The 23,958-nt window shown below is 44.6% G+C and overlaps 1 protein-coding gene across 1 annotated transcript; it reads right to left on the bottom strand.

The window, feature by feature from the left end:
* Positions 1-20,321: 20,321 nt before the first annotated feature.
* LOC123185133 (uncharacterized) lies at positions 20,322-21,558 on the bottom strand. Its single transcript, XM_044597117.1, has 2 exons — positions 20,936-21,558; positions 20,322-20,855 (listed from the first exon to the last, which is right to left on the bottom strand). The coding sequence occupies exons 1-2, from the start codon at positions 21,365-21,367 to the stop codon at positions 20,496-20,498; spliced, it is 792 nt and encodes a 263-aa protein (XP_044453052.1). The 5' UTR covers positions 21,368-21,558; the 3' UTR covers positions 20,322-20,495.
* Between the last annotated feature and the right edge of the window lie 2,400 nt (positions 21,559-23,958).

The following is a 23,958-nucleotide window of genomic DNA, read 5'->3' as shown; positions in this document are numbered from 1 at the left end:
CCAGATACGTGTTTATATTAAACGGTGGAGCTGTTAGTTGGAGCAGTTCCAAACAGAGCGTCGTGGCGGGATCTACATGTGAAGCGGAGTACATTGCTACTTCGGAAGCAGCGAATGAAGGAGTCTGGATGAAGGAGTTCATATCCGATCTAGGTGTCATACCTAGTGCATCGGGTCCAATGAAAATATTTTGTGACAATACTGGTGCAATTGCCTTGGCAAAGGAATCCAGATTTCACAAGAGAACCAAGCACATCAAGAGACGCTTCAACTCCATCCGGGATCAAGTCCAGGTAGGAGACATAGAGATTTGCAAGATACATACGGATCTGAATGTTGCAGAGCCGTTTACTAAGCCTCTTCCACGAGCAAAACATGATCAGCACCAAGGCTCCATGGGTGTTAAAATCATTACTGTGTAATCTAGATTATTGACTCTAGTGCAAGTGGGAGACTGAAGGAAATGTTCCCTAGAGGCAATAATAAAGTTATTATTTATTTCCTTATTTCATGATAAATGTTTATTATTCATGCTAGAATTGTATTAACCGGAAACATAATACATGTGTGAATACATAGACAAACATAGTGTCACTAGTATGCCTCTACTTGACTAGCTCATTGATCAAAGATGGTTAAGTTTCCTAACCATTGACATGAGTTGTTATTTGATCAATGTGATCACATCATTAGGAGAATGATGTGATTGAATTGACCCATTCCGTTAGCTTAGCACTTGATCGTTTGTTTACTGCTATTGCTTTCTTCATGACTTATACATGTTCTTATGACTATGAGATTATGCAACTCCCGAATACCGCAGGAACACTTTGTGTGCTACCAAACGTCACAACGTAACTGGGTGATCATAAAGGTGCTCCACAGGTGTTTCCGATGGTACTTGTTGAGTTGGCATAGATCAAGATTAGGATTTGTCACTCCGATTGTCGGAGAGGTATCTCTGGGCCCTCTCGGTAATACACATCACGATAAGCCTTGCAAGCATGATAACTAATGAGTTAGTTACAAGATGATGTATTACAGAATGAGTAAAGAGACTTGCCGATAACGAGATTGAACTAGGTATTGGATACCGACGATCGAATCTCGGGCAAGTAACATATTGATGACAAATAGAACAACGTATAGTGTTGTGCGGTTTGACCGATAAAGATCTTCGTAGAATATGTAGGAACCAATATGAGCATCCAGGTTCCGCTATTGGTTATTGACCGGACACGTGTCTCGGTCATGTCCACATAGTTCTCGAACCCGTAGGGTCCACACGCTTAAAGTTCTGTGACGATCAGTTTTATGAGTTTATATGTTTTGATGTACCGAAGGTAGTTCGGAGTCCCGGATTTGATCACAGACATGATGAGGATTCTCGAAATGGTTGAGACATAAAGATTTATATATTGGAAGCCTATATTTGGATATCGGAAGTGTTCTGGGTGAAATCGGGATTTTACGGGAGTACCGGGGGTTACCGGAACCCCCTGGGGGGTTTAATGGGCCATGATGGGCCTTAGTGGAAGAGAGGAGGGGCTGCCAAGGCAGGCCGCCCCCCCCCTCTTCCTCTAGTCTGAATTGGACAAGGAGGGGGGCACCCCCCCTTTCCTTCCTCTCTCCCCCCTCCTCCCCCCTTCTCCTATTCCAACTAGGAAAGGAGGGAGTCTTACTCCCGGTGGGAGTAGGACTCCTCCTGGCGCGCCTCCTCCTGGCCGGCCGCCTCTCCCCCTTGCTCCTTTATATACGGGGGCAGGGGGCACCTCTAGACACACAAGTTGATCATTGAGATCTCTCCAGTCGTGTGCGGTGCCCCCCCTCCACCATAATCCACCTCGGTCATATTGTAGCGGTGTTTAGGTGAAGCCCTGCTGTGGTAGCTTCATCAACATCGTCACCACGCCGTCGTGCTAACGAAACTCTTCCCTGAGCTCTACTGGATCGTGAGTTTGCGGGATGTCACCGAGCTGAACGTGTGCTGAACGCGGAGGTGCCGTACGTTCGGTGCTGAGGATCGGTCGATCGTGAAGACGTACGACTACATCAACCGCGTTGTCATAACGCTTCCGCTTAACAGTCTACGAGGGTACGTGGACGACACTCTCCCCTCTCGTTGCTGTGCATCACCATGATCCTGCGTGTGCGTAGTTTTTTTTTGAAATTACTATGTTCCCCAACAGAACGTATTTCGTGTTGGATGAAGAACACTGAGAAAGTGGCCTCTCACGGCTCTATTTCTAGTCTAGCAGGCTAAAAAACCATGACACCTTTGGGAAGACAACGCCCCAAAGCTGCTCCCAGGTTAATACGACGTAGAGCAACAAGTCCAGTAGCCACCGAGAGACACCCACATCATCCACTCTAGAAACAACCCATGAACCACATTACTAGTACATTTTTACTACTGGCTAAGGAAATTTTGTGTGTGTGTGTTTAGCTAGGACAACCTGGTGGAGAAGCATAGTAAAACTTTCATTGTTATTGTAGCCTCAATATGTGATTTTTGAACTGTTCTGCTCAATGTTTATTTTACAGTCAATCACGGAAGATAACTATAAAACTAAAGATAATCGGTTAAGCAAACACTAAAAGAAGCTAGGTGAGTGGGTCTCTTTGATTAGTGTTTGTGACATATAATGTTAATGGGTCGCGTACTATGGCTTTATATGAAGGCCAATTGATAAAGCTAGAGAAGCTAATGTTTGTAAAGTACGATATCCATATCCATTCACGACTCTAGGGGTGCGAGACTTCGCGAAGATCTCTATACTTCTTTTCCCCTTTTTGTATTTACTTAAGGATAGAATGACGGCTCTCCTAGGGGGGTAAATAGGCAAGAGCTCCATTGACAAATGATAAAGAGTGTTGTTGGTTATGGTAGCTTTTTTGAAGTAAATTTTGGTTATTTTTCCATGATAGACTAGGAATAGGGAGTAAAGCATTATACATGATTTAGTAGCCCACTCAACCCTCTTCCTCTTGGGCGTTCTTCCTTTGGCTTTGGACTATTTGTCTTTAGTTTTTGCATCTCTCTTTGACTTATTGCTAGAACCTTTTAAACTTGTATCAACTATATTTTTCCATGTAGATGCCACTTAGGACTTGTGGACTTAATGAAGATTGGGAATAATTATACCCCAAAATTGGTTGGTCGTGTCCCGTTTTGACATGATTATCACGTCTTACACCATAGAAGTAGTGTATTTATATTTGTGGGTCTTTCTACTCTTCCTTTTGTGTTGTTACATTTAGGGTTCTGATAACGCCCATACGTGTGGCATATTAGACATTTGCCCACACACCATGTGTGGCGTGGCAGAAGGCAGCCCACATGGGTTATGTGTGGGCAAATATTAGAATTGCTCACACGTGTGGGCGCAGTTACTTCATGCCACACGTCCAATAAGTACTACACATCCCCACCCCGCGCGCGTGGCACGAAGCAAATATGCCCACACGTCCTGGTGCAGCTACGTTAGGTACCTGCGGGATGACGATTTAGTTGTCATTCGGGACGACAGATGTAGTTATCCGGGATGGAAAATGTAGCTGTAAAAGCATGTCAACTCTCTCTGTTTTGGTTAACTATAGTTGCCATGTCTAATTTATGGTAGTTGTCGCATGTAATCAAATCATAATTGTCGTGTGTGATTAACTACTTGCCACATATGGTCAAGCAGTAGTTGCCATGTGTGTTTACCTAGTTGTCACGTGTTTTCCAACCATAGTTGACATGTATGGTTAATCACAGTTGTCATGTGTGTTTATCTGGTTGGCATGTACGTGCAACTGCAGTTGCCGTCTAACAACAAATCATAGTTGCCATGTGTGTTTACCTAGTTGCCACGTACGCACAATTGTAGTTGCCATCCAACAACGTACGAGCGTCGTGTGGGCAAAAAGCAGTTCGCTCACACGCGTGTGGACTACGTGGTGATTGTGTGGGCATAAACTATTTCGCCCACACAGCGCAGCTGGCAAGCCGTGTGCTGCAGGGCATGTGGGCGAACTCTCCACGCCCACACACACGATGATGCCCACATGGCACTAAGATTTTAACAGATTTCTTTAGGATTCGTGCAAAACAGAATTAACGTGGATTAAGGCGTGTGCGGAGTGAATTGCAAGAAACCACCACATTTGGGGCTTCTCTTACAGAAAACAACCCGGTCGCTAATCTTTTGCAAAAGCCACCGCACATTCAGTAAAAGTTTTGCAGATTGCACTGAACCTGCCATTTGGCGCGGTTGAGGGTGTTTCCGACAGGTAGGGCCCAATTTGGGTGACGTGTCCAAACGGACGCGCGGACGATGCCGTTACCTTAAGACCGACGCGGTCGGGTCGCGAGAGACAGACCGCCCATGCCCGACCACATCTAGCTCGCTCTCTCTGCTCTCACGCTTGCTCGCTCCCCTCCCTCTTGCTCCTCTCCTCTTCAGTCGCCGCCGGCCGCCGGCCTCCATGGTGTCCTGGAGCGACAGCGAGAGCACTAAGGGCTCCGCCGCGCAGTACATCTCCTCCGACGACTCCCCTGTCAAGGTCAGAACCTTCTATTGCTCATTTGTGTTATATGGTTTCTAGGGTTCAACATTTGCTCGATTTGAACAAGTTTTTGTTTGATTTCTCAGATCCCAGCTACAATTGATGAGCCGTCGTTTGAGGGTCTTACTGACGACTTGAATGTGATTTGTGAGCATGGGAATCCAGGGAGGAAATATGTTGCATTTGAGGGGATAAGCACTGTGAGGAGGTTCATTGCCTGTGCCACTGAAGTAAGTTTCAAGTTGTGTCTTTGCAGCATTCCAATTCTTGTTCTAGGGTTTGTAGGTACTATTCATGTTCTAGGGTTCATAGTTACTGTTCATGTTCTAGGGTTCATAGTTACTGTTCATGTTATAGGGTTCACAGTTACTGAATTTAGTTGTATGGTTCATAGTTACTGAATTTAGTTCTAGGGTTCATAGGTACTGTTCTTAGTTGTAGTTTTCATAATTAGTCATCATTAAATGAATCTGATTCTGAATTAGCTATTTAACTGAATTTGTAAGTAATGTCTGTAATTTTGAACTGACTTTTTCTGTTGTAGGGTGTTGCAAATTGTGGATTAGTGTAGTGGGTAGATGAGCATTGGCCAGAGCATCTGTAGAAGGCTATTCATAAGCTGTGGCTTATGTATGAGGATAGCCAGCATAATAACAGGATGGCATGCCTGGAGCATTCATGCACTGTACACAATCTGACACAGCAAAAAAAAGAGTTGCAGGAGACATATGAGAAGCTTGTTGAAGATGTGAACAACCTCTTGGATTATAAGGATAGCCAGCCTGAGGTAAACCAGAAGAATGATGCTGAGAACATTTCAGTGATTGTGGAAAGCAGCATGACAAAGGATGCTGAGATCAAAAAATTGAAGGTTGTTGTTGACCAGTTAAAGCAAATTCATGTAGCTCAAGCCACTGTCATTAGGAATTTGAAGTTCAACCATCTTAAAGAGAAGGAAAAGTTGATCTCTGATAAGAGGACTTTGGATATTTGCTATGCTGACCTGAAGAAAGAGAAGGATAAGCTGGATTGTTGCATTGCTGAGCTGATGAAACTAAATGAGAAGTTGACCATGGAGAAGAGTACTCTTGCTTCCTGCATTGTTGATCTCAAGACAATAGGTGATAGCAACAAGAGGAAGCTTAACCAGATTAAGGCTATTTGTGATGAGGACTAAGTTGTGTTGTTGCCTGACCATGTGTGTCAATGATGTCTTTTGTAGTAGCTATGGAGGAAAGTTTGTAATGTGTTAAGCTTTATTGTGGTGAACTCTACTATTTCTGTAGCAATGAACCTTGGATTGTATGTTGTTTGTCATGAATTATCAGTTTCAATTATCAAGTTTAATTAAGTTTAGTTTGTGATGACAGCAGTGACATACTTGGAAATGATAACACTGACAGCAAGTAGATAACACGCATAACTGAACATAGATAGCAAGTACATAGCAAGCAGAACTTAACATAGATAGCAAGTACATAGCAAGTAGATAGTGAACATAGATAGCAAGTTCATACTGCTGGCATACATAGATATTACCTGCATAGATAGTCTGACATAGATAGAACTGACATAGATAGAACAGGCATACTAACATATTGACGAAACTGAACTTTTTCTTCTACTGACAAAACTGAAGACAACATGTCACTCCTCCTTCTTCAGCATCTTCAGGCGTTGGGAGCGTCGCACGTCATTGTTGTTCACCGCCGCCCTCTTCTTCTTGGTCGGCACTAGCTCCACCACATCTTCACCGCCGCCCTCCTCTTCTTGATTCACGACGACGAGCTCTGGGTTGTTAGCGACCTCCGGCAGCTTATCCACTTCAATTGGGCTGTTCTTTTGCCCCTCCATGGCGTCGAGGACGGGTGCCAGGAGCTACACATCAGGCTCATCATTGGAGGAGTCGGAGGAGAGTACGAAGACCTCATCCACATCGTCGTCAGAGGAGTAGTAGTCAGACGCGTCAGCGTCGTAGTCGTCAGAGGACTCGGCGTCAGAGTCGTCGTCTGGCCCGAGGACCCATGGATTGCGCCTCTCCCAGTAGGTGTAGTTGATGGGGGCTGGGGGAGCGAGGACGACGTCGGTGATGTCATCCGCGGCGGCCGACGGCGTGGTGGATGAGTAGTACATCCACCAACGTGCATGCTGCCTGGGGTCGGGGGAGCACTGCACCTCGCGCATCGCCCACAGGAGAATGGTCGCCAGCGGGATAGTGCGACCAGCAGGGAAGGCACGCTGCCTTTCGGCAGGTGTCATTACCTTCACCAGGCCGCGTGCATGGTTCCTCAGCATCGCCGGACTGGGGAACCATCACGCGATCTCCCTGTACTGCGTGCGCAGCTCCTTGTTGTTGCCGGCGAGCTCTTCGATGTCCAACTGCGGTGGTTGTTGGCGGTGGTTTCGATAGGAGAGAGGGGGAAGAGGAGTGGGCGGTGCGGGCGGCGAGTGGGCGAGTGATCAGAGAGAGTGGTGGGTGGACACGTATTAAAGGCTCAGAAACCGAAATGATGAGTTATACTAAATGCACGTCCACCACGCTGACGGCCTCAACGCACTATCAACACAGTGCGTGCCTAACTAAATATAAGTATAATTACGGATGCTACTCAAACAAGATCACTAGCACTATCCCATTGGTATTGAACGCATGGTTACTACCCACTGGTCCTGGGTTCGAGCCCCAGGCTAGACTATTTTTTTGCATTTTTTTGGTTTTCTAAAATTAATATGTCAGTAACTTCTAAATTTTTTGTGCATTTTTTTTGGTTTTCTAAAATTAATAGGTCAGTAACTTCTAATTTTTTTTGGTTCAACATTTGCTCGATTTGAATATTTTTTTGGTTTTCTAAAATGTCCAAGTGCTACCATTTAGGGTTTTGTCGACGCCGAGTCACCCTAAATGCCCAAGTGGATCGATTTAGGGTTTTGTCGACGCCGAGGCACCATATATGCCCAAAGTGGACCCATTTAGGGTTTTGTCGACGCCGAGGCACCCTAAATGCCCAAGTGGATCGATTTAGGGTTTTGTCAACGCCGAGGCACCCTAAATGCCCAAAGTGGACCCATTTAGGGTTTTGTCGATGCTGAGGCACCCTAAATGCCCAAGTGGATCCATTTAGGGTTTTGTCGATACCGAGGCATGCTACGTCTTGAGCTTGCGTTGGTTTTCCCCGAAGAGGAAGGGATGATGCAGCAGAGTAGCGTAAGTATTTCCCTCAGTTTTTGAGAACCAAGGTATCAATCCAGTAGGAGCCCACGCTCAAGTCCCTCGTACCTGCACAAAGCGATAGCTACTCGCAACCAACGTGATTAGGGGTTGTCAAGCCCTTCACGGTCACTTACGAGAGTCAGATCTGATAGATAGAATATTTTTGGTATTTTTGATATAAGGATGCAAAGTAAAAAGTAAAAGCAAAGTAAATAGCAAAACAATATAAAAGTGATGGAGATTGATATGATGAGAATAGACCCGGGGGCCATAGGTTTCACTAGTGGCTTCTCTCAAGAGCATAAGTATTCTACGGTGGGTGAACAAATTACTGTTGAGCAATTGATAGAATTGTGCATAATTATGAGAATATCTAGGCATGATCATGTATATAGGCATCACGTCCGTGACAAGTAGATCGAAACGATTCTGCATCTACTACTATTACTCCACTCATCGACCGCTATCCAGCATGCATCTAGAGTATTAAGTTAAAAACAGAGTAACGCCTTAAGCAAGATGACATGATGTAGAGAGATAAATTCATGCAATATGAAATAAACCCCATCTTGTTATCCTCGATGGCAACGATACAATACGTGCCTTGCTGCCCCTTCTGTCACTGGGTAAGGACACCGCAAGATCGAACCCAAAGCTAAGCACTTCTCCCATGGCAAGAACTACCAATCTAGTTGGCCAAACCAAACGGATAATTCGAAGAGACTTGCAAAGATAACCAATCATGCATAAAAGAATTCAGAGAAGATTCAAATATTATTCATAGATAGACTTGATCATAAACCCACAATTCATCGGTCTCAACAAACACACCGCAAAAAGAAGATTACATCGAATAGATCTCCACAAGAGAGGGGGAGAACTTTGTATTGAGATTCAAAGAGAGAGAAGAAGCCATCTAGCTACTAACTATGGACCCGAAGGTCTGAGGTAAACTACTCACACTTCATCGGAGGGGCTAGGATGATGTAGAAGCCCTCCGTGATGACGGCCCTCTTCCGGCGGAGCTCCGGAACAGGCCCCAAGATGGGATCTCGTGGATACAGAAAGTTGCGGCGGTGGAATTAGGTTTTTGGCTCCTGTTCTGATCGTTTGGGGGTACGTGTGTATATATAGGAGGAAGGAGTACGTCGGTGGAGCACCGAGGGGCCCACGAGGCAGGGGGCGCGCCCTAGGGGGGGGCGCCCCCACCCTCGTGACCACCTCTTTGATCCCTTGCAGTAGGGTCCAAGTCTCCTGGATCACGTTCGGTGAGAAAATCATGTTCCGAAGATTTTATTCCGTTTGGACTCCGTTTGATATTCTGTTTATCCGAAACACTGAAATAGGCAAAAAACAGCAATTCTGGGCTGGGCCTCCGGTTAATAGGTTAGTCCCAAAAATAATATAAAAGTGGAAAATAAAGCCCAATATAGTCCAAAACAGTAGATAATATAGCATGGAGCAATCAAAAATTATAGATACGTTGGAGACGTATCAGGCATCCCCAAGCTTAATTCCTGCTCGTCCTCGAGTAGGTAAATGATAAAAAGAGAATTTTTGATGCGGAGTGCTACTTGGCATAATTTCAATGCAAATCTTCTTAATTGTGGTATGAATATTCAGATTAGAAAGATTCAAGACAAAAGTTTATATTGACATAGAAAATAATAATACTTCAAGCATACTAACAAAGCAATTATGTCTTCTCAAAATAACATGGCCAAAGAAAGTTATCCCTACAAAATCATATAGTCTGGCTATGCTCCATCTTCCCCACACAAAGTATTTAAATCATGCACAACCCCGATGACAAGCCAAGCAATTGTTTCATACTCTAACTTTTTCAAAACTTTTTCAATCTTCACGCAATACATGAGCGTGAGCCATGGATATAGCACTATAGGTGGAATAGAATGGTGGTTGTGGAGAAGACAAAAAGGAGAAGATAGTCTCACATCAACTAGGCGTATCAACGGGCTATGGAGATGCCCATCAATAGATATCAATGTGAGTGAGTAGGGATTGCCATGCAACGGATGCACTAGAGCTATAAATGTATGAAAGCTCAACAAAAGAAACTAGTGGGTGTGCATCCAACTTGCTTGCTCACGAAGACCTAGGGCAATTTGAGGAAGACCATCATTGGAATATACAAGCCAAGTTCTATAACGTAAAATTCCCACTAGTATATGAAAGTGACAACATATGAGACTCTCTATATGAAGAACATGGTGCTACTTTGAAGCACAATATATGAGACTTGCTATATCATGGTGCTACTTTGAAGCACAAGTGTGGAAAAAAAGGATAGTAGCATTGCCCCTTTTTATATTTATAATTTTTTTGGGCCTTCTTTTTTCTTTGGCCTTTCTTTTTTGGGACAATGCTCTATTGAATGATGATCATCACACTTCTATTTATTTACAACTCAATGATTACAACTCGATACTAAAACAAAGTATGACTCTATATGAATGCCTCCGGCGGTGTACCGGGATATGCAATGAATCAAGAGTGACAAGTATGAAAGAATTATGAACGGTGGCTTTGCCACAAATACTATGTTAACTACGTGATCATGCTAAGCAATATGACAATGATGGATGTGTCATGATGAACTAGATGGTGGAAAGTTGCATGGCAATATATCTCGGAATGGCTATGGAAATGCCATAATAGGTAGGTATGGTGGCTGTTTTGAGGAAGGTATATGGTAGGTGTATGATACCGGCGAAAGTTGCGCGGTATTAGAGAGGCTAGCAAGGGTGGAAGGGTGAGAGTGCGTATAATCCATGGACTCAACATTAGTCATAAAGAACTCATATACTTATTGCAAAAATTTAGAAGTTATCAAAGCAAAGTATTACGCGCATGCTCCTAGGGGGATAGATTGGTAGGAAAAGACCATCGCTCATCCCCGACCGCCACTCATAAGGAAGACAATCAATAAATAAATCATGCTCCGAATTCATCACATAACGGTTCACCATACGTGCATGCTACGGGAATCACAAACTTCAACACAAGTATTCTTTAAATTCACAACTACTCAACTAGCATGACTTTAATATTATCACCTCCATATCTCAAAACAATTATCATGCTTCAATCTTTTCTTAGTATTCAACACACTCAAAATAAAGTTTCACAAATCTTGAATACCAAGCATATTATTATTAGGCAAATTACCATGCTAATAAGAGACTCTCAAATTAATTTAAGTGAAGCATGAGAGATCAATAGTTTCTTCAAAATGAATCCACCACCGTGCTCTAAAAGATCTAAGTGAAGCACATAGAGCAAAATTATAATGCTCAAAAGGATATAAGTGAAGCACATAGAGCAAAATTATCTAGCTCAAAGGATATAAGTGAAGCACATAGAGAAAAATTATCTAGCTCAAAGGATATAAGTGAAGCACATAGAGCAAAATTATCTAGCTCAAAAGATATAAGTGAAGCACATAGAGTATTCTATCAAATTTTAATTCATGTATGGCTCTCTTAAAAGGTGTGTACAGCAAGGATGATTGTCGCATACTAACAAACAATGACACAAATAATACAAGACGCTCCAAGCAAAACTCATATCATGTTGGTGAATAAAAATATAGCTCCAAGTAAATTACCTATGGAAGTGGACGAAAGAGGGGATGCCTTCCGGGGCATCCCCAAGCTTTGACTTTTTGGTGTCCTTGGATTATCTTGGGGGTGCCATGGGCATCCCCAAGCTTAGGCTCTTGCCACTCCTTGTTCCATGATCCATCAAAGAATTCACCCAAAACTTGAAAACTTCACAACACAAAACTCAAAATAGAAAACTCGTGAGCTCCGTTAGCGAAAGAAAACAAAAGACCACTTCAAGGTACTGTAATGAACTCATTCTTTATTTATATTGGTGTTAAACCTACTGTATTCCAACTTCTCTATGGATTATAAACTATTTTACTAGCCATAGATTCATCAAAATAAGCAAACAACACACGAAAAACAGAATCTGTCAAAAACAGAACAGTCTGTAGTAATCTGTAGCTAGCGCAAGATCTGGAACCCCAAAAATTCTAAAATAAATTTCTGGACGTGAGGAATTTATCTATTAATCATCCCAAAAAGAATTAACTAAATAGCACTCTTCAAATAAAAATTACAGCAGTTCTCGTGAGCGCTAAAGTTTCTGTTTTTTACAGCAAGTTCAACAAGACTTTCCCCAAGTCTTCCCAACGGTTCTACTTGGCACAAACACTAATTAAACACAAAAAACACAACCAAAACAGAGGCTAAATAATTTATTTATTACTAAACAGGAGCAAAAATCAAGGAATAAAAATAAAATTGGGTTGCCTCCCAACAAGCGCTATCGTTTAACGCCCCTAGCTAGGCATAACGAGCAAGAATAGATCTAGGTATTGCCATAGTAATAAGATAGATTGGTGAAACTCATTTCATATTCTCTATGTTCGGCAGCAAGTTTTCTTTGAGGCAAGCAAAAGTAATCAAAAGGATTAAATTTAATGGGACAAAAGTCCCGAAGATCAACCTTGGGAGGTATAGGTTCCTCCTTTGGTCCTTAATAATGCACCACCAATTCATCATTATAAGCATTTTTTTGACAGAACTTTGTGAGCCTATATTCAAGAGAATATCCTAGTTCATTATTTCAAATAGCCAAATCATCATTAAGATCAGAAATTCTATCAACTAAAACATTGGTAGGAACCTTTCTTCTAAGATTTTCATTGAAAGCAACATAATCTAGGGATTGAAAACGCATTATTTCTTCTTGATCAAAGAGGATAGCCTCTATGGGAGGACGGCAAGCGTCCACCCTATAATGCGTAAATATTTCTTTGGCTTTTCTTATTATGAATCTAAACTCATGAGCCAAAAAGATAGTAGCGGCAAGCTTAACAGAAGAATGCTCAATATTAGAAAATTCCAGAAAAATCCTTTGTATAGAAGGATGCATGTGCATGAATTGTCTTTCAAGTTCAACTACAAGCATGGCAATAGAGTCCGCAAGACTACTAGTTCTGTGAAGGATAGAACTACGCATAGAAGGTAAAGCACCAGCACAAGTAAAGAAATCTTGAATAACTCCTTTTCCAATAATATTACCACTACCAACACGGAATTTTTTTGTATGAAAGATGGTAGGTTCTTTAGCAGGAGTATCAGAATTTTCCATGATATTGTTATCGCCCAAATTGGCGATAACTTCCCCAGTTTCAGACATAACGACAAGCAGGCAAACAAACTGACACACAAGCAAACAAAAAGGCAAACAGAGAGGGAGGATAGGGAGAGAGAGAGGGCGAATAAAACGGCAAGGGTGAATTGGGGGGAGAGGAAAACGAGAGGCAAATGGCAAATAATGTAATGCGAGAGATAGGGATTGTGATGGGTACTTGGTATATTGACTTTTTGCGTAGACTCCCCGGCAACGGCGCCAGAAATCCTTCTTGCTACGTCTTGAGCTTGCGTTGGTTTTCCCCGAAGAGGAAGGGATGATGCAGCAGAGTAGCGTAAGTATTTCCCTTAGTTTTTGAGAACCAAGGTATCAATCCAGTAGGAGCCCACGCTCAAGTCCCTCGTACCTGCACAAAGCGATAGCTACTCGCAACCAACGCGATTAGGGGTTGTCAAGCCCTTCACGATCACTTACGAGAGTGAGATCTGATAGATAGAATATTTTTGGTATTTTTGATATAAAGATGCAAAGTAAAAAGTAAAAGTAAAGTAAATAGCAAAACAATATAAAAGTGATGGAGATTGATATGATGAGAATAGACCCGGGGGCCATAGGTTTCACTAGTGGCTTCTCTCAAGAGCATAAGTATTCTACGGTGGGTGAACAAATTACTGTTGAGCAATTGATAGAATTGTGCATAATTATGAGAATATCTAGGCATGATCATGTATATAGGCATCACGTCCGTGACAAGTAGATCGAAACGATTCTGCATCTACTACTATTACTCCACTCATCGACCGCTATCCAGCATGCATCTAGAGTATTAAGTTAAAAACAGAGTAACGCCTTAAGCAAGATGACATGATGTAGAGAGATAAATTCATGCAATATGAAATAAACCCCATCTTGTTATCCTCGATGGCAACGATACAATACGTGCCTTGCTGCCCCTTCTGTCACTGGGTAAGGACACCGCAAGATCGAACCCAAAGCTAAGCACTTCTCCCATGGCAAGAACTACCAATCTAGTTGGCCAAACCAAACGGATAATTCGAAGAGACTTGCAAAGATAACCAATCATGCATAAAAGAATTCAGAGAAGATTCAAATATTATTCATAGATAGACTTGATCATAAACCCACAATTCATCGGTCTCAACAAACACACCGCAAAAAGAAGATTACATCGAATAGATCTCCACAAGAGAGGGGGAGAACTTTGTATTGAGATTCAAAGAGAGAGAAGAAGCCATCTAGCTACTAACTATGGACCGGAAGGTCTGAGGTAAACTACTCACACTTCATCGGAGGGGCTAGGATGATGTAGAAGCCCTCCGTGATGACGGCCCTCTTCCGGCGGAGCTCCGGAACAGGCCCCAAGATGGGATCTCCTGGATACAGAAAGTTGTGGCGGTGGAATTAGGTTTTTGACTCCTATTCTGATTGTTTGGGGGTACGTGTGTATATATAGGAGGAAGGAGTATGTCGGTGGAGCACTGAGGGGCCCACGAGGCAGGGAGCGCGCCCTAGGGGGGCGGGGCGCCCCCACCCTCGTGACCACCTCTTTGATCCCTTGTAGTAGGGTCCAAGTCTCCTGGATCACGTTCGGTGAGAAAATCACGTTTCCGAAGATTTTATTCCGTTTGGACTCCGTTTGATATTCTGTTTATCCGAAACACTGAAATAGGCAAAAAAACAGCAATTCTGGGCTGGGCCTCCGGTTAATAGGTTAGTCCCAAAAATAATGTAAAAGTGGAAAATAAAGCCCAATATAGTCCAAAACAGTAGGTAATATAGCATGGAGCAATCAAAAATTATAGATACGTTGGAGACGTATCAAGGCACCAAAAATGCCCAAGTGCTACCATTTAGGGTTTTGTCGACACCGAGGCACCCTAAATGCCCAAAGTGGACCCATTTAGGGTTTTGTCGATGCTGAGGCACCTTAAATGCCCAAGTGGATCCATTTAGGGTTTTGTCGACGCCGAGGCACCAAAAATGCCCAAGTGTTACCATTTAGGGCTTTGTCGACACCGAGGCACCCTAAATGCCCAGGTGGATCGATTTAGGGTTTTGTCGACGCCGAGGCACCCTAAATGCCCAAAGTGGACCCATTTAGGGTTTTGTCGACGCCAAGGCACCCTAAATGCCCAAGTGGATCTATTTAGGGTTTTGTTGACGTTGAGGCACCAAAAAATCCCAAGTGCTACCATTTAGGGTTTTGTCGATGCTGAGGCACCCTAAATGCCCAAAGTGGACCCATTTAGGGTTTTGTCGACGCCGAGGCACCCTAAATGCCCAAGTGGATCCATTTAGGGTTTTGTCGACTATGATCAACATCATATGAACTATGAAAACTGTGATCACCAACATATCAACACCATGAAAACTAAGATCATCATCCTATCAACTATGGAACTATGATCATCATCACAACAAGAGAACGAAAACTTCTTGAAAACATCATAACTAATAAGTTCATCATCATATCATCATAACCAGAGTACCATAGTGCATCACAACCATTAGGTACATTACATAGTCCACCACTTGGACTAGAACTGACTGGTTTCAACATGAAATTCTTAATATTCTTCAGCACAAACTAGCCAAAACAGGCTGAATTAAACATATTTCAACATGACATCACTTCTTGCTGCCTTGAGAACAATTGAACCATTTAGACATCTTGTATGATGGCTTTCTCACTCTTCCATTACCTGACACTCTTGGTGGTATGAATGTTCTCTTTACCCTTGACCTAGTAGCAGTAGCAGAAGATGAACTAGGCCTATCAATAGCAGCAGAAGATGAACTTGGCCTTGTTGGAGCAGGAGCAGAAGGAGCCGCCCTAGGTGCAGCCCTAGTTGCAGCCCTAGTTGCAGCTGGAGATGTCCTTGGTGTTGCACTGGTTGCAGCAGGAGCTCTTCCCGTTGCTGCTGGTGGAGCAGATGGAGCTGCCATTGGTGCATCAACTCTCCTGTTTTCCTACAGTGACAACATATAGATAGATTAGAACATAGTATTAAATATACACAAGATTTAACATGCAGTGACAACATATATACACAAGATTTAACCTGGTGTTGGTTCCTTCTCATGGCTAGGGCTGGCTTCAGATTTTTGTGGTAGCTAGTGTACCTATGACCTGTCAAGTTGCAATTGCTGCAGGTTATTGTTGCCATCCTTAATGTATCCTTGGGAGCTGGCTTCTCAAACTGATTCCTTCTCCTCTTAGTCTGCTTCTTTCCTGGCTTGTCTCTGAAAACCGGTGGTTCTATGTCAGGGGTCCCAGTATTTGGCCATAGGTCAGGCCCAGGCACAGGATACATAATTGGAATGTAGGCTTCTTGGTACATTGGTTTCTTGAAGAAATCACTAACAAAATCTTCTGGATGAAGTTTTGCCTTGTTAATTGCAGAAACACCATGCTTGCAAGGAACACCAGTCATGTCCCATTTGCTACACCCACATGTGTGCACTTGCAGCTTTACTGCATATGTGCTTTCTCCACTGCTAACCTGGTATAGATCAGGTCATGCTTTGATGGACTGACAGTATCTAGCATGGTGTTTTGCTTCTTCTAGCTTTTCAGCATATGTTGGGCATATCTGCCACTTGGCTGTCTCAGTCTTGGTCCTGTTTGCATTGAACTTAACTAGCAATTTAGTTCTGATGCCATCAACCATGGTTTTAATTGGTTTCCCTCTCACATCAAGTATCATTTTGTTGAAAACTTCACTAATATTGTTAACAACCAAATTAGTTTTACAATTTTTGTCCATGGCATGTCTAGCCCATGTATGCTTGGGTATCTTTCTAAGCCATTTCCAAGCTGCCTCACACTCTCTTTTCATGCCTTCCATTGCTTGATCAAAACCATGCTCAGTATATGAATAACTAGCCTGATCCATATACTTCTTTAACTCTTCACCTCTAAAGCCAGCTATTTGAAAGTTCTGATAAATATGTCTAAGGCAGTATCTTTGAGGGAAATTTGGGAAGACATTGTTTATGGCTTTAAGAAGGCCCTGTTTAAATAACTAGTGTTCAAAATATAGTATAACAACAAACAATTTGATAGTACTAAGCATGGTAAAACTTCAGTAAATATAAGAATGATGATGTGTGAGGTACCTTTTGTCTATCAGATATGATAGTGTAGTTGCCATACTTCCCTGACTCACCACCAAGAGCATACTTGAGCTGGGTTAGAAACCAGGACCAGCTAGCAGTGTCTTCCTTGTCAACAATTGCAAATGCAATGGGAAAGATGTTGTTATTACCATCTCTTCCAGTTGCAGCCAATATTTGTTGCCCTGTTGTCAACTTAACAAAGCAACCATCAACACCTAAAACCAAACAGAACACATTAGTACCAAACATAACTAAATGCAATGGGAAAGATGTTGGGAAAATAATTATGCAAGTACCTATGAAGGGTCTGCAACCATTTAGGAAGCCCTCTTTGCAAGCATTGAGGCACATGAACAAGCCATGAAATCTAGGGTTTATACTAGGATGAGTCTTCAAATACTTTGTTGTAACAATGCATCTACTTCCAGGATTGGTATCCAGCATAGCTTGGAGGTAATCCCTTATCCTAGTGTATTGTGCCCTCTGATCTCCCTGGACAACTTCCTTAGCTGCTTTCCTTGCCCTGTAGGCCATGTGAATGGACACTTCAATTCCATGTTTTTCTTCGAATTGTCCATTATTGCCTGGACAGGTGTGTTTATGTCAGACCTTAACTGTTGCTCACACTCATGTGCCAACCACCTAGCAGTCACTTTGGTGCTCTCTCCAACAGCAGGACAATTGTGGTACAAGTTCATTTTCTTTATGCAAAATGTCTTCTCATGTGCAATTTTGGAAGCAGCAATGAAAAAAGGACAGTCATCTGTACTGCAAACTACGATAACTCTATCTGAGCAATTCCTATGAAATGAGTAGTTCCTGTTTTGTGAGATGTGAAATGTAAGCAGTGCCCTTCTGAACTGTTGCACATCTAGGAAACAAAGTTTCTTGACAAATTGTTCTTGTGGGTTTTCCCTCTTCTCATCATACCAAACCCTAACTTTATTCTTTTTGGCTATGCTCTTCCTACCATTTGGTAGCTTAAATGGTGGAAGCTGAGCCCAATCATTCTCTTCCTGACTTAGGTCACCTGGGTTGCTCTCCTCATCAAATGAAGGTGCCCAGTCTTGCTCTATGATTTGATCCAAACTTGCATGGGATCTTGTTGTTGGCCCCTTCACCCTCCTCTTACTTCCTCCTGTGCCATTGCTACCTCCTGCACTGCTTCCTCCTACACTGCTTCCTCCTCTCAAGCCCTCATCTAGTGGCTCCTCCTGTCCTTCCTCTTCAACTCTTCCTTCATTCTCCTCCTCCTCCTCCTCTGGTCCATATAGCTCTTCTACATCAGTGTCTCCTTCAAAGTGATATAGTGGATCATCCCTATGCCTCTTCATTGCCTCCAACCTAGCCAATATGTCCTCATCTTCTAGATCTTCATCCTCACTTTCACTATCAGTGAACTCCTCAGCAAGCAGCTGTGGGAGTTTTCTTTTTGCTGCATTGTACTTCTCTCTTTGTATCTTATTACTCCCGTACCTCTGAATTTCTTCATTTCTTTTCTGCTCCATCATCTGCTCAATGTGCTCTTGCTCTTGGTCTGTCTGCATGAAATACTCATGCCTCTCATTACTATTGTCCAAAGCAAACTCAGGTTCACTTGGGCCCTTTTGCTTCAACAAACAAGTGCTCTCCTGTGTGTTCATTACTTGGACTGGCTGTGGTTGGGGTTTCACTGGACTGGCGAAAAGAACTCCTGAATTGTCTACCTCATAGATAACTGGTACACCTATTTCTAACAAAGAAACCTGCTCTTCATAAGCATAACCAATGTTCAAATCAACTAGTCTAGGTGCATCACTTCTCATAACTATAATGCTAACAACATTCTTTCCTTTACTAGCTATGTGATCCAACATTTCTTCCACCTTGTCATCATCAGTTAATTCTTCCATTCCTGACACCCCAACTCCTGGATCTCTAACATAATACATAAATCCCTTGAACTATAGCCTTCTACCTCTATTAGGGCAATGAGATTCCAGAAGGTTATGTTTGATAAACATATTGTTCTTTCCAAGTTATCTCTGTCTAGGAAATGGAACCTCACTTCCCATTCTTCATCATCCAAGCTACAAATTCAGATAAAATTCATTTAATTTTGTTGTTAAGTAGGTCAGTTAACAGGTATAAGAATAAGATGAAATAATTCATTTAACAATGTTAAAATTATTGTTAAGAGGTCAGATTGGTGTTAAATGGGTCAGTTCATAGCCCTATTAATAAGTTGAAAAAAATCAGTTAACAATGTTAAAATTGGTGGCAACAGAAATTTCTAATTCAATTTACAATACTAAAGTTGGTGAAGACCAATATTTGATCAAACAACAGACAGATAGGATTTCTGTCAAATTACTCATGCTAAAATTAATTTCCGTGAGACCACCAATCATGTGACAGAGAGGATATCATATAACACTAACCCTAATGCTAGAACCCTAACCCTAGAACCTTAACCGTACTACACTTACCCAAGAACACTAACTAACCCTAGAACCCTAACCCTAGAATGCCAATCGGGGAAATGACAAAGAAGGAGGAGGATGACTTACTCCACATCGCCGAAGGAGGAGGCAAAATGTTGGCTGCCCGTCGGATTGGCCTTCACCGTCTGGGCGAACGCAGTAGCCGCCGCGTATTCCAACGACTTCGGCGGCGACGACGGTTGGGGAAGAGGCAGCGCGCTCGAGGGATTGGAGCTCCCGCAGAACTCTGGTGGATCTCCAGCACCGCCGCCCGGAGCATCCCCACCGGCAGCAACTCCGCCGCCGCCGTCCACGCCGCCAGGTTTCGTCGTCGCCATGGATTGGAGCTGGAGGGAGAGGCCTGGTCTGGTCGGGTGCGGGCGGTCGGTCTGTCCGGTGCGACCAGACCGCGTCGGTTTGGACCAAACGGCGCCGTCCGCGCGTCCGTTAGGACACGTCACCCAAATTGGGCCCCACGTGTTGTAAACGCCCTCAACCGCGCCAAATGGCAGGTTCAGTGCAATCTACAAAACTTTTACTGAATGCGCGATGGCTTTTGCAAAAGATTAGCGATCAGGTTATTTTTTGTAACAGAAGCCCCAAATATGGTGGTTTCTTTCAATTGCGATGTGCAAATATGACACCCGCGTGGGCGTTATCATTTGGGTTCATTTAATGATTTTAGGTTCTCAGAGGCACCTTAGTGTAACTTCGATTTCTCTGTTATTCGCATTTGTGCATGTTCCATAGACTACTGTACTATCTTGGTCTATTCAAGAAGATACAACCATTGTTCCAGTAATCGATCACACGAGTGCTCTTACAAAGTGCTATTACAACAACGCAGCACGCCAATCAAATCAAACTCTACAAAGAATACTTGTGCAACGCTCCCCTGGTCGTCTGGCCCCTGCGCTCTCCGCAAGTTGGTGCCCGCCACTCGATCAGACGTTGTCGGGCAGGTCGAAGTGCTGGACGCCGAGCACCTGCAGCGCCGAGTTCTGCACGAAGAGGACGAGGCCGCACTTGGTGGCGCGGAAGTCGTCCCACAGCGGGAACTGGACGGACCCGGACACGGCCTTCCTGGCGGACGCGCCGTCGCGCACGGCGGCCACCTTCTCCAGCCGGCGCACCACGTGGTCGTTGAGCAGCGACTTGCCCTTGTTCTCGCCGCGGCCGCAGTCGGTGACCACGCCGCTCTCGTACAGCGCCACCAGCACGCTCCCGCCGCCGTCCACGCGGGAGTGGAGCGCGCCCGTGAAGGACGCCTGCAGCGTGCTCGGGTTCGGCCGCTGGAACTTCACCTGCAGAGCACGCACACGGTTCAGAGCACCGTCAACAATTCTTAAGGTGGTGGGTGCATGCAGCATGCGTGCGTGCGTACCTTCATGGCGGGCGAGGGGTAGCGGGGCGCGTCGCGGACGGCCTGGGCGAGCTTGTCCTGCTCGGTGCCGACGCAGTCCGCGCGGCCCTGCACGACGACCTGCGGCGTGAAGAGCGTGTCCAGCCGGAGCGCCTCCACGTACGCCTTCTGCCGCACGGTCCAGGCGCTGGCCGCGAAGGGGTCCTTCCACCCGCGGTAGTCCCAGTAGTCCACGTGGAACCCCAGCACCACCATCGCTCGCTCGCCGCCGCCGGTCTCGGAGGACTCCTGCGCCAGCCGCGCCACCAGGGCGTCCGCCTCAGGCGACGCCGCGCACCCCTGCGAGGAGAAGAGCTCCACCAGCACCGGGCCCGGGGCCAGGTCCTCCACAGGCTCCGGCGCCGAGGCCGTCGCGCCGCCCCTGCCGAAGCACGCCAGGAAACGCGGCGCCATCGCTACGTCTACGTGCCTGCCTCCTTCCCGGAGCGGAAGAGGTGTCAACGTGGTGGGAAAGGGAAGCGACTGCGAGTGGCAGGCCGATGGAGGCGCGCGTTTGCGTGTGCCGGGCGAGGTAAGTAGAGTGGTGGCTGGGCACTTAGGTGGGTGAAAGCGAGGGAACGTGGCGACGGCAACGGGATACCAGCCTGGGACAGCACGCAGCTCCCCTTCCCGGCGCTACGTTGCGATCTGTCGGCCTCCTCCGCCCATGTGTGCGGTGCGCCTGCCTGCCTGCCTGCCCACAGCCTCTCCATTATTTCTTCAGTTTGTCTAATTCACATCTAAATGTTTTTTAAGGATGTCACATCTAATCTCCCATAAATATATAATGTAGCAACAAGAAACAAAAAAAACTAAGACAAAAAAATAGACCATAAACAGAGTGGACATCAATCTTAGATGTGACATATCCTAAACAGACCCTTATTTCTTCTATATCAAAACCTTTTCCTTTTCTAAATTTCTTATGGGTGACACGGTAGCACCACTTTGCTCCACATGCATCTTCTTTTTGTGCGCTACTTTGCTCCACATGCATCTATCTTCCTTTGCGATGCGAAAAGATGACCGAACCTGCATATGCTCCCCTGTTCTAAACTGTTGATCCTTTGCTTCGTCCGGTGTGTTTTGCCGCAGCCAAGTGGAGAGTCACGAGCTTCTGGTTCGCTGAAAAGTGAGAACGGGTGTCGTCCATCGGCGAGTGGTTGGGTCCGCGTACGCGCGCAGCGGCTGCCCGGGGTGTAATTTGTTTAAGGCAAACGAGTGTCGGAACACGCCGACCTAGCTGTTCGCTGTCCATGGTGTGTCGCAGTTTTCTTTTCCTTTCGAAATGGTTGGTGTGTCACAGTGGAGTCTAATCCAGTCTCTCTAGTTCCTGTGTGCCGGCGTTTGATATCGCAGAATTGAACGCTTGGCTTTTGCCCCATGGACGGAACCCCTCTACCTGCACGTCGCCTCCCGAGATCTGGGATCAGCCTTCGCTCACGGTGCCGGTGGGGAGCGCGGCCGTGCACCTGACGGCGCATGCGACGTTCTACCAGATCAGTGGTCGCCTCTGTCGGTGTACCTGACATGTACCGTCTGCCTGTTGCGACTCCATTAATGGGGAATTCCGCAGAGCTTGGGCTTTCAGTTATAATCTTTTAACTCATTTTTTAATTGACTACTCCCTTCATAAAAAAATATAAGAGCGTTTAGATCATTAATTTCTTATATTTGTTTACAGAGGGAGTACAATATATGACTTTTCCATAAAATAAATGACCAAACCAGCAACACACACAGATTAAAAAGACAACTATATTGAAGTCCCCGAGTCTCGCAAGAAAAATATTGAAGCCCCTGCAAAACGACCGTCTTTGAACATCTTGATGGTGTGCTCGCAGTACATCGCCCGGACCACTATGTCCTACTATATATAGCGCTTACCGGCTACGGCCAAGGACACACCAAAAATCGAGCTAGGGTTTTGTCTCCTCTCTCCACTTGCGTTGCTGTTGTAGTCTACTCCATCCCGAACGCCGGCGTGCAATGGCGAGCAGGAGAGCAGGTCTCTGAAATCTCTCGCTCTTGTGATCCTGCACCAGGTGAAGGTGAATAAGGTTTTTGGCAAGTGCTTTGCACGACTGCTCATCGTCTATCACCATGGGATGTCTTCCTTCCAAGTCAGGCGGCGCTACTCATCATCGTCTTCAACGCCATTTGCATCAAGTCATCACTAACATCGTCAACATCGTACGAGCAGCAACGGAGGCACCTTCAAACGGTCAGTATGTGCGCCTAATCTGATCCAATGTCTTACTGTGGTTGATGTTGCATGTTCGATGATGATGTTCATGTTGGTATGTCTAGGATGTTTGATACATGCATGCTACTTCCTGTTTTAGTCATGAATTATTTGTTGGAATTACTCATTAACTTGCCTAATTTTTCAACAATCTAAAAACCATATTTTAGGCAATTTCCTGAGTTAATTATGGATGGATAAGTTTACTGGTTTGCACTTTAAGAGGAGGCAGGTGAAGTCCACATTCTACCTTACTTCTTTGAAAATTTTCCATGTTAGTGCTGGTATTCAGATACGTCTCCAATGTATCTATAATTTTTGTTTGTTCCATGTTGTTATATTTGTTGGTAAACGTAGTATGCAATTTCAAAAGTTTTGCTACGCTCACGCAAGATCTATCTAGGAGATGCATAGCAATGAGAGGGGGAGAGTGTGTCTACGTACCCTCGTAGACCGAAAGCGGAATCGTTTGACAACGCGGTTGATGTAGTCGAACTTCTTCTCATTCTGACCGATCAAGCACCGAACGTACGACACCTCCGAGTTCTGTACACGTTCAGCTCAATGACATCCCTTGAACTCTTGATTCAGCAAAGTGTCGAGGAAATAGATGAGTTCCGTCAGCACGACGACGTGGTGACGGTGATGGTGAAGTGATCCGCGCAGGGCTTCGCCTAAGCACCGCGAGAATATGACCGAGGGTGTAATCTATGGAGGGGGCGCCGCACATGGCTAACCGATGTTGTTGTGTGTTCTAGGC

Source organism: Triticum aestivum, chromosome 2A (genome assembly GCF_018294505.1).
Source record: "Triticum aestivum cultivar Chinese Spring chromosome 2A, IWGSC CS RefSeq v2.1, whole genome shotgun sequence".
NCBI lineage: Eukaryota > Viridiplantae > Streptophyta > Magnoliopsida > Poales > Poaceae > Triticum > Triticum aestivum.
Note: the sequence above shows the minus strand (reverse complement) of the source record. Positions and strands in the feature narration are given on the sequence as shown.

Excerpts from the sequence above, each read along its gene's own strand:
- LOC123185133 (XM_044597117.1), bottom strand. The coding sequence starts at position 21,367 with ATGGCGCCGCGTTTCCTGGCGTGCTTCGGCAGGGGCGGCGCGACGGCC. Across the intron at positions 20,856-20,935 it reads ACCCCTCGCCCGCCATGAAG|GTGAAGTTCCAGCGGCCGAA; the intron begins GTACGCACGCAC and ends CGTGCTCTGCAG.